Raw genomic sequence first — 12,227 nt, 5'->3', positions numbered from 1 at the left:
TGTAGCTTGAAGGGACACATATTCCCAGTGGAATGACCCACAAAATGCTTTTCCATGGGATTTTAATAAGAGTTCTGGGGGGGAAGAGGGCTCCACTATCAAATAACAAGAAAACACAGTATTTAGTACCTCCTTCTTAGACATACAAATCTATCTCAGAATGTTCATGTTTCTGAGAAATATCACAGTAAAGAAAATTTATTGACCTTTGTTTAACACAGATTTCCCTAAGTTGTTTGACAATAGGGTCATTTATTGGTGGGACAAATATTAGGGCTACAAGAAACTGTAGTCTACAGAATATATTTTGGAAGCATTGCACTGTATCATAGTCCTTCTCTAATTTCTCCTAAACAAGTTGTTACAGTCTCATATATGATCTCTGAATTACTATTTTCATCTGCATGATCTGTTAGAGAGCAATGCTGGTTTTGAAGGATGCTTTCGCACTGCACGGTCTCCACTGACTTAATGCACAACATGTTTATCCAAGAGCTCCTAGCTGAAAGTTTGTAAAAGGAACTGGTTTTGCCTAATACAAACTTGGCAGTGCCAGTCCCAGGATTTCCCTGACCCACTGCATTTCATTTGATTGATCACTGTCAAAGGCCCATTTGTCTGAGCTCCTTGTCAGGCAACACTTGGCACAAATAGATACCAGATAAACGTTTGTTAAACAAAAGTAATTTATTTAACTGTATATCTTACAGAAATATGTAAGATGATTTAATATTTAACGTTTAAAAAATAACAACGTGGCTAGCTTAATTTTTTTACAGGAGTTGTTGCTACTATAGATATTGTAGATACTGTTGAAAGTTTACTATCTACAATGTGTTTTCACTTACTCCTATGTGCTAAGCACTTGGAACATATCATTATTTAATTATTATGAGTCACAGTGAGGTTAAGTGTTTGATCTTCCTATTATAGATAAGACAGATGCCACTGAGAAGCTTAAGGAGACTGTCTTATTTCCAACTGTAAATTGCACAGCTAGGTTTTGCACTCAAGTCTCCCTGACTGAGCCTATCTGTGCTTCACTCTACCATGTCTTGTGTGCACACCACACATAGGTACCACATGTACACAGGGAAAACAACATAGAACTTAGCTAATCTATGTTTAGTAATCATATTTTTTGTGGTAAAATATACACAACATAAAATTTATCATTTTCACTTTTTTTAAGTGTATAGTTCTGTGGCATTAAGTACATTCACATTGTTGCATGATCTCCACCAACCTCTCCAGAACTTTTAAATCTTCCCCAGTTGAAACTCTGTACTTATTAAACACTGACTCCCCATTCCCATGCCCATCAGTCCCTGGCAACCACCTTTCTACTTTCTGTCTCAATGAAATTAACTACTTAGGTACTTCATATAAGTAGAATAATACAGAATTTCACTAATTAAATTTTAAACGATTGTTTTGGCCATAATATCAACCACTCATCTTAACTTTCTTATACCAACATACCATTGTTTGCAGTTTAATTAATGTTGCTCAAAGAAAATCTGGTTCTAACTTTATAACAAAGTCAGCCCCCAGTGAGTAAGAAGAAATTTGCCCACACTGCACCCAGGCTAGGCACAGGTCACTGGAAGTGAGAAATCTAGGAAAGTCAGGGTTGCAGTTTAACATCCTGGGTCTTTTGATGATAAAAATTTGCATTTATATCTCACACATTCTTCTTCCCCTTTCAAACTGCTTTTCTGTTAATGTGTGAAAAGATTACAACTTGAGGGAAATGTAATCCACATATTTTGGTACATTTACACATATATGCTGTTGAGAATATCAAAATGGCCTAACAATGCACTTTCCAATGACTTTTTTAAAATTGAAGTACAATCAGCTTAAAAATAAATAAATAAATAAATTTAAAAGACCCTCAATCTCCAGAAGAAGTAGGCTCAATCTAAGTTCAAATTCTTGAGATTTACACATTCTTTAAATAAATTTCCAAGCTGATCATTAAACATTTAAAATACATTAAGCAACCTTTAAATTAGAGACTAAAGTTGTAAGGTTAAAAATTTAAGAGTTAGCTTAACTTTCCTTTTTAGCTCAACTTTAGGAGACAGTAGTAAATAGGGAAAAAAGATTTCAGGGATATCCAAACCTGAATTTGGTTCTGCGACACTCAGCAAGTCAATTTTATCATTTGTAAATTGGACATAATATATGGTTTACTGAATTGTCCTGGAGTTTAAACAAATATGTATACCCAAATACCTTATACAGAGATATACTCAACAGATATTAATTTCAAATTTGAATATTCCATAACAATTATGCCATTAAAACCTATTCACAAAATATATTTATATGCACTAGAGTGAACTACATTTTTCCCTTAACTTTAAAGAACAAAAATATTGGTCCTATTAGAACAAGAATGCAAGGCATTAAAAGATGAATTGAGTTACTTAAGGTCACACACCAATGTGAAAGCTCAGCACAAAGAAAGCAAGTTGTCTTTGAGGAGTTTACAGGTGGTAAACTGTATTAAGGATATTGTTTAAAACTGTATGGAGTAGTATATTTCTCTAGCTTTTTTTGTGGCTGCAGAATCTTGTTCATACTTTTTTTTCACCACACACTGTCCTCAAATTTCCAATGTTCTTATAGTAACTTTTTTTCATTTAATTAAAATTAGGTTTTGCTTAATTGTTTGAAAAGCGTATAGCTTCTTGCAATAACCTGAAGTAGAGGGTTCATAAAAACACTTTTAACAGACACAGGGTTTCAAGTAGGTTAGAGTAATGGGCTATCCACGCCAAGAGTCACACAGCTGCTGTGACTTAGATGGTGTTCTGATGAAGGACAAAGTCCCTCATTCCTTCCCCTCTAGTGGAATCTTAATCTTATTCAAAGAATGAGCCCACAGACACATTGACTGCTAATGTCATACCAGATAAAGATATGATGATATGGGGATATGGTTCTAAGAAAGCTGATAAGGAAAGCTCTGAGCCCCACAGACCAGTTTGGTATCAAATAAATCCTTAAGGTTTGGAGGTATTGTGATAAATGAAATATTGCACATTATCCATTGACTATATTAAGATATCTAGAGGTTCTTATTTAACCCTTTATCATTTCTCCACCTCCTCTAACACTTAACAGAACACTATGTGCCTAGTCATAATTAAACTATAATCCCTTTAAATAAAAAAGTTACTCAATTGATATTGCTCTGGCCTTCTTAACAGGAATATATCTTGATATCTTAAGGATCTGTATTTTTAAAAAATTTCTTATGGGACTCAGCGCAATTGTCATATCTCCATGGACCAAAAAGTCTCTACCTGGTAATGGTGGAGGGAAGCAAAGCCATTTCCATTTCATAGAGAAATAAAATGACCCCTTCTCCAGCCATAAATAAATCCAGCAATGAAATCAAGCAACACACTCTAGGCTGAAACCCACTTGGTGGCAAAGATGATGTCACTTCTTGATCATCCAAATTAACTCTATAACATGGAAGTTCAAACTGAAAGATAATTTAATTTTTTATATTTAGCTATTACATGTTATTTGATTTTATTTCTCCAGCCAGTCTACTTGCCTAATTACATTTATTTAATTTATTCTCTGAAGACCTATCATAAAATAAGCACTTAAGTTTGATTCAGAAAAAAAAAAAAAGACTTCTCTTAGTATCCAATGAAAGTTAGCTGCCGCAAAAACAAGAATTGAAGAACTGACCCAAGAAAATGTCCAATCCACCTTCTAAGACAAAATAACTAATAAATGCTTTACAATCATTGAGGCTTCCACTCTTCCTGTGGCTTTTCATTTTTTTTTTTTTATCTCACTTTGATTTCTAAATTTGGTTCCCTCAGATGATTTCAAATACAATTCCCACCTCAAGGACCATTCAGTATATTGATACTTGAGAAAATACTCCAAACTATGTATAAGTCCAATTAAATAGTCACCCAGAAAAATTCTTTAGTTTAAATGTTAATTTCTAATAGTGAATACTTACCCTGTGACAAAGAATTTCATTAATAATTTAGGGCTGATTTGCAACAAGAGTTTCTTGTCTATTAGACAGATTTACTATCTTAGCAACTAGATTGATGAGGATATGTTGAGGAGGAGCAATTGAGTCCTTGGTCATGTTCTCAGTCTCAGTTGATAGGAATATTAATTCCCTGAACATGAAAGCCAGGGTCTAACAGAATATGTCTTCCTCATGGTACAGATAAGCATACTTGATGGAGGTCCCTAAGTCATATTAGCGACAGTAACTTGGCTCTTAGGACTTTCCCAATTCTTGAGGGAAAGACATTCCTGGGAATGTGATTCACTCTTCCTCTCCCCTCCAGGATCTCCTAGGGAGGGAAGTCATCATGTTATTCCTTTCTCACAGAAAGGCAACAATGTCTAAGATCCTTCCTCACTATAATGGGACTTCCAGAGAAGGCTGCAGGCACTCAATGTCAAACCATCTGAGAATACATTGATTTATTTAACTCTCAGTACATTGCCTTGGGTTAAGTGTTTAATAAAGTTAACCATAACTGAGGATTTGGGGAAGTACCATGGCTAGTCCATATGAAAATTCACTTCCCTGCCAGCTTTCTCTCACTCTGTTGACAGACTATGGAACCTTCCTTTCATCCCTTTCCTTTTTTTTACAGCTTAGCTTGCTCCCTGAAGGGGTATGCTCTTTCTAGAAGATAGATTATGCCTTACACACAACATGAAAACTTCATACTCTTCCTATTGTCATTTGAAAGATTCTTGTACCTGGAAGAAAGAAGTTGTCCCACCTTTTAGTCTCAGATTGATTTTACTTAGAATTTCTCCTTAGAACTCACATATTTAAACTATATGGAGGGATACAAGCTGAAATTTTGGTTCCTCTTAATTTTTCTTTTCCCCAGTGAGATTTCTGACAGTTTTCTCCATTGCTGTTATCCATTATAAAAATGTAACTGCACTTTTAAGATGTGTGATTTCAGAAACACAACCAAATTTTCTATCTAAAGGGAAGAAAAAAAGCTAAAAGTAACAGGGCAGGGTGAAATCTCATGCAGCATAGAAGAGGAAGATTTGTAACCAGGCAAGAGAGTAGGTGGGTACTTAATTTGGGTACTTCAAACTGGAAACAAACTAAAAAGTTAAAATAAATCTCTTTCAGATAGCTTCCACAGGTAGGCAATGTGTTCATTTTTTAAAAATGCATATTGCTTAAAATTATCACAAATCATCTTTTTAAATATTTTCATCTAAAGTTTTTTTTTATTTTAATTATCCAGAAAATATCTATTAAATAGTTAGTTGGCATAGAAGTTTTAGAAGGTTAGATTTAAAATGACAGTATATTTTCCCCCAGGAGCTTACAAAAGAAAGGTATTTTAGATAATCATTTATATAAAACTGCAAAACATCCAGAAATAAAACACATCAGATAATCAAAAAATGAACATTTAATTTTTAAAAAATTTAATGAAAATCCAAACATCAATAATTTAATAATTTGGTTTGAGCTACATGGTATATTGAAGTACCTTGACTAGTCATAGTGGTGACTGTTCCTCCTTCATCCAACACCCTAAGAATTGTTGCAGATTCCAAATATAAATATTAAAATCCTATAGGAAAATACTTATGAAAAGTTTTATATAAAAGAACTTGGTGCTGCTTTCTGAAAGACATGGATCAGGAGACCAGCAGGGTTGACAACACACAGCACTACAACACTTCCCAAAACTGCTGCTGGAATCTAATAACCACAGTCCAAATGCAGGGATGCACCTGAAAAAGACTCTGGGTAAGAACATATCTAACAGCAAATCTATTTCAGTGATGTACTTTGAAGTTTGGAACTCAGCACCAAGGCTATTTTGGCCCCTATGCAGTACATGGAAAGACAGTATGTGCCACTCTGGCTAAAAACCAATGGCCAGCAGCATTTCAAGAAGAAGATACAAATGGCAAATGGCTCAGTGGAAACTGGCAATCCTTTGGAATGTAATAACTAATGTTAAGTTCTTTTCAGTAAAGTCACAAATAAGGTGCTATTTATATAATGGCCAATCTTTTGCTAAAGAAATGTTATGTTATGAACTCTAATGTATCTTTTCGTTTCAGTAATAACAGACAAATATTTACCAATTTCAGTTTAAAGTGCAGGACATTATGAGGTTTACAAAAATCTTTAACCAACTTAGAGGCTTTTAAGAAATTACCTGTATACTCAATCAATGAGAACACCTGCCCAATTAGGTTTAAAGTTTCTATGCATGCTCCTCTTCCAAGCCCCACCTTTGCCCCTAGGTAGTAGGGATCGTTACAGTCCTGTTTTAGATCTCATTCTTCTGGCATCTGGCTACCTCTCCAGGGTAACTATGAGCTGGTCCCCTCCCCCTTTCTCCATTTGAGCCCCTTCTTATCTCCTTCAGACACAAGCACTTGGGTTCCTCATTGCTCCTTCAGCCCATACCAATTTGGCTCAGCTGACAACTGGTCATCATTTCCATGTCTTTTTACAGTTCATGTCTCAAGAAAACCTTCCTGATTCCACACACTAGCTTAGGTCTCCCTGGTCTGTGCTCTCAGACCATCCTGCTATAGCCCTGGTTTTCCATTGAAACATTCATCCTACTTTTTCCTGTTTATTGGATGCTGCCTTCTGTGGCAAATTGTAATCTCCTTGAAGGGCTGGGCCTGTTCTGGTTACAACTCTATCACCAGATCTTGATATAGCATATGAAAGACAATAGATTTAGTGAATTTAGTTGTGTGTAGGTGTGGGTATGAGTGAGTGTGTGTTTGAATATTTGGCACTTGATGAGGTTGCATTAGTTAATTATGAGCAAATTAGTACATCATGTCCAGGGTGCTTGTATTTCTGTCACTAAGCTAAAGATGAGTGAAAACTAAGGACTACTCCCCTTACTGGGGATTCTTAAAACACCAGAATTTTTAAGCCTGGCAAAGAAAAGTATGATACATTTACTCAATTATACCCCCATTAATAACAATTTTTTATTAGTTTCTCCCTACCTTTAACTATAAAACAAGCTATGAAGCTCAAATGAGAGAGTAGTTTCATGAACAATATATGAAATAAACAATAGAATTAGCATAACCACAACTTATATTTAGAGATAATTTATGAGCTAATGCTAGATTGCATGCTTTATGACATGTATATAGGCAAAGGAAATTTATTTCCTAATTATTTATTGTATAGTAGAAGCAGAACATGATATAAAAGTATGTTGCAATAGATATTAATTAATAAAGGAGATAATTTAGATCATGTTACTTGCTGTGTTTTAATATTGGTAATGACTGCAAATATTGTAACAATGTACTAAATGCTTACAATAATTATTTAAGTAGCCAACAGGAATTTTGAAGAGGCAAATAATTTTCTATTCCTGTTCGAAGTATATTAAACATTGGCTGACCAATATCTTTAAGAACCAGTCAATTAGAAGTAAATAGGAGCTCTAAGTTGAGAATCTGAGGGACTGCTGTGGATTAATATTTCTAAAAAGGTACAATCAATATTACATAAGAATTATTGCTCTCTTCAAGAGACAAGTTTCTATTAACTACTAAGACAAAATGCTTCAGGAAATTAGTATAATGTATCAAAAAATTAGTGTTTTCACTAAAAACAAAGGAAGTATAAATAAGTAGTCTGAAGTAACATTACTGGGATTTTTACTGTAAATATGAAGTTGCAGATATCTATGTAAATCTATAGAACTACATTTAATGAACTCAAAAATGTGTCTCTGGTTAACTAGCAAACAGTGTAACATGAAATCACTTTTCACTCCACCCACCTTTTTTCCATTTTGGCAGATTCACCTCACTGAGGTACTGTGGGAGAGTCTGAGCTATTTCTACAACATTCATGAGGTCTCCAAAGGGAACATCCCACACAAAGAAAGGCAAAATTATCATAGGTAAATAAACCTAATTAAAAGGGCAATACACAGGAAAGTTTTGAATTATTTACTGATAAATTCCCTTTGTATTTACATCTCTTATCCTATCTGAGAAGCCTCTTACTGGGATACATTGAATTAAACAATAGCAACTTCTTATCTGACATCTATAAGTAGAATTGTCTCTCTGTTTTCATGGGGAGTCCAGATGGGCTGCCTTGGAGAGACACTCAGCTATTAATTCCAAAAATAAACATATACATTTCACTTCAAATCTGAGAGTTCCTATATTGATAATTCTATAGAAATGATATAAGGCAAGTCAATATGATAGACATACCAAAAATATGCTTAAGCTCTACATAAATTAAAGAAACAAAAATAAAATTTTGCAAAGAGAAATAGAATTTAAAAAAAAGATTACTATAGATCTGAGAATTTTATTGTGGTAAATTGAATTTTTGACCCGTTATTTACCCTTCTCTATGCCCAAGTCTTTGACATATAACTTTGTAGTTTCACTTAAAAAGAGATATTTTTCCCCCACCTCTCGGGATACAGCCTGAAACTTGCTTTGACCAATAGAATGAGGGCAGAAAAATCTGATATTTCTGCAGAAGGTCTTAAGTGGCATTGTGGTTTCTGCTTGTCTTCTTGCTATCCTGCAATTGCCATGAGAAGAACATAAAAGACACATGGAGCAGAACTGAGCCTAATTCACAGTGATGGGCAAAGTCTCACAAGAGACCAGATCTGTGTCTATAACAAAAGCCACCCAGGCAAATTTAGTCCATATCAGCCATCCCCCACTTGGGTCCATATCCATGGAATAAATAAATGCTTATGTTTGAGTGCCACTGAAATTTTTGTGATTATTTATTACACAGCATTATTGTGACTATCGCTAACAGATATTCTTATAAATTAAAGTGAAAAGGGGTATGCATTTTCCTTCAAGGAACTGAAAAAATATTTCCTTCTTCCTGAGACTGAGTGTTTGTTCATTTACCAGGAAATTCAACAAATTTACATTTGATCGACTAAGAGTATTACATCCAATGAGTTCATTCTGGTTGGCCATTGACTAATTTTTTTCCTCACTAACATGCTAACAATTGTATTGACTCCAAATGTTTACCCTTCTTCTCATGTACTGAGGATATTGATAATTGTCAGACCTCATATTTAAACTTGTGGAATTAAATTAAATCAGTGCTTCTTGAATTATTCTTCAGGGCCCATGATTCTAAGGAGGTGTTTTGAGGGCATGGTAGAAGCAAAAGAAAGCTAAACAGTTGGAGTGCTAATCTACCAATCAGCAAAACTCTGTTTTGATCTGTTTTAGATATTGAGACTTCATATGGAAAATCGGTTTACTGTTTAAAAATTAAAGTTAAAAACTACTAAACAAAATGTCCTTTAAAGTCTTTTCATAATGAAAGCCCTATGATTACATTTTTGCCCATTCACTTTTCTTTCTTGTTATTACCATGACCCTAAATTAAGACACCATCACTTGAATTCCTACAAGAACTTCCTAATTTGACTCCCTACCTTAAGTTATAAATTGTGTCATTTCACTCCCCTGCTTAAAATTAGAGTAAAACCAGATTTAGTGGGGCCTCACCTTTCTCTGCCATCTCATTTCCTGCCTCTTTTTCCTCATCTTTCATACTGGTTTAAAATGCACCCAGCTCCTTCCCACCTTCTAGTCTTCTCACATGCTGGTCCCTCGGCTTGGAATGCTCTTCCCCTACTCTTCAAACATTGATTGCTTTATATCCCTGAATTCTCAGTTTATAAATCATCCTTTCAGAGAGGCTTTCTCTGATCAATTAAATTAGCATAGGTGACTTCTGTCCCCATTATTCTCTGTGAAGGCACACTGTTTGTTCCCCTTCCTTGCACTTATCATGACTTATAGTTATAAAAACATTTGCTGATTGTTTTTATTTTATTTATTATATTGAGTATGAGCTCCATGTGACCAGGGGTCAAGGTTTATTTTTGCATTCCAAGGACCCAAAGCATTGCCTGGAACATAATATATGCTCAATAATATAAATGAATAAATTACTTCCTTAGCTTTTATTAACATTGCCTTTTTTCAATACCCTTCAACATGATACAGCATTTCTATGTTAACATGTGATCCCAGTACCTGATAAGCTTATACCTGCTCTTTCTCATTTACCTTCTTTAATTCATGTATAGTATTCCTTATACTCCTGTGCATTAGAATTTTCTATTTCAATTTGTTTTATTTATCATAATTCCCTCTTGTTTTTTTTAACATACCAATGGCCATTATTTGGTGTGTTCTCAGACATTATTGTCAAGGTAACCCCAAATCTTAGAACTACATTATATCTAGAATAAAATTAATGGTGCAATTATTCAATAAATGGAATCTAAACCCTGCAGAAGAAAATGCTTTAGGCCATTTGACTGTGGTGACTAAGGAATTTGGAAAATACCCAAATTTCAAGCAAGGTGATCAGGATGTAGTTTCAGGAAAACAATGACCAAAGTTATATCCTAGCTAATTTTATTATTCTCTGTCATAAGAAAAAAAAAATGTGTACAGTTTGTGTATAGTCTGTAAAATAGAGACACAATGAACAAGAATGCGGAGTGTTTTCCCAGCAATTTCCAGAGTAGAAAAATTAATCTGAGGAATGGTCATATTATAATCCTTAAAGAAGTGAAGTCTACAGATGGTAGCAGGTTAATCATAAGCTCTCACTACAGTTTGAATGCTCTGAGCGTAGGCATGAGGCTTATGGCTACAAGTAAAGAGAACTATCCTTGGAAGTATAAAGTTGGCATTTAAGCCTAGGCCAAATTCTTTGGTGAGTGTGTTTGGTATGAGTCAAATTACAAAAATTTAATATATTCTGAGTTTACTGAAAACATTTAGCTTCTTGATCTATAAAGCTAAGATAAATACCCTAAAATAGTAGTTTGGAAAGAAAATGTCCTGGTCTGAGCAGTCAGTAACTTCCATTGGACACCATCTATACTGAGCCTGACTTCCTTTCTCATTCTCATATGAACCACATATAATTTCATAATATTTGCCATGTCTATCAGCATATATTTGCTGAAAATTATGTAATGTAGTTCTGTGAGTAAATGATTACAGAACATGGAGTTAGGTAATACGAACATTTTGTTGTCACCGAAAGTCAGACATTTGTTAGAGCAAAGACACAATTCTATAGCCTCAGCACACATTCTCGTGATGTGATTCTAACTTTTATCCAAAATAAAAACTTTGGACAATGTATTGAAAAGTTGTTTGGGGGAATCATCAGCTACCTGTAGTCATCAGCATAGTGAACAATTTATAAAGTGTTAAGAATAAAAGTTTTCAAACCTGGGACTGATATTTTCCCCACAGTTGGATGTTTCAGTTCCATAATGAGGCCGTTGTGTAATACCTTGAAATGTAAAAACAGAGAGAAAAATTAATTACAAATTGAAATTATCTTCAATCTCAAGAAATATGGAAAGTCATCAATTTAGTCCATTAAAGAAAGATATTGGAAAACACAAAAATGCTTAAAATTTATGTTTAAAAGTAAATATTTGATACAAAAAATAATGTTTCTATTTTATATTATACCAACTAAAGCTAAAAAAATTAGAAAACTCAAAGTTTCCCACTCTTAAAAAATTATTTGCTCCTAAATGCAGGGTATGATGTCCCCCCTTTCATTTATGTATGATCCTCTAAATATTAAAGGGTAGCCTCTTCCTGCACTACTTCATAGCAGGATTTTTCCAAGGTCAGCTGCAGGCCAGACCAGGAGGAACCAAACCTGTAAGAGAAGCTTCCTGTGGTGGCACATATGCTCTTGGCAATTTATTCAGTGGAAGATATAGGGAGTCAGTCCAGTCTGAATGGTGAATCAGAGTATCCAGAAGGCCCAGTGACTTCTGGAAGTGGACAAATTGAAGGCTTCTGTGACAAGCAATGAGCAGAACAAGCTGACAGGGATCCCAGAGAAGGCCCAGGTCAGAGGCCCAAGCAGGAGATTGAAGATAGAGATGTTTTCAGTGATCATAAGACCTTAATCATAAAGTTAGTTTTCATAACTAGGGTTTCACTATCCTGCAGTCAGTAGAGGACAGTGGGAATGGGAAAAGACAACTGAAAAAAAAAGCCAGAGACCTCATCTTAGAGGGCCAATTAGATTCTCATACATGGGGACCAAGGGAGGTATTTGGCAACCCATTGAGGACACAAGGCAGACTCAGTCTCAGGGTTAAAATTCAAGGCACATTACTAGGACA

At 34.7% G+C, this 12,227-nt stretch overlaps 1 protein-coding gene across 1 annotated transcript in view; it reads right to left on the bottom strand.

Annotated features, from left to right (window-relative positions):
• Positions 1-12,227, bottom strand: part of SUGCT (succinyl-CoA:glutarate-CoA transferase) — a 1,282,463-nt gene that overhangs the window by 152,261 nt on the left and 1,117,975 nt on the right. Inside the window, exon 13 of the mRNA XM_090286756.1 lies at positions 11,308-11,371. Within this exon, the coding sequence (XP_090142882.1) occupies positions 11,308-11,371 (64 nt within the window). The remainder of the gene's footprint in view (positions 1-11,307; positions 11,372-12,227) is intronic.

Source organism: Furipterus horrens, unplaced genomic scaffold (assembly GCF_987537825.1).
Source record: "Furipterus horrens unplaced genomic scaffold, mFurHor1.1.pri manual_scaffold_9, whole genome shotgun sequence".
In the NCBI taxonomy this organism is placed as follows: Eukaryota; Metazoa; Chordata; class Mammalia; order Chiroptera; family Furipteridae; genus Furipterus; species Furipterus horrens.
The sequence above is the reverse complement of the archived record's forward strand: the minus strand, read 5'-3'. Positions and strand labels throughout refer to the sequence as shown.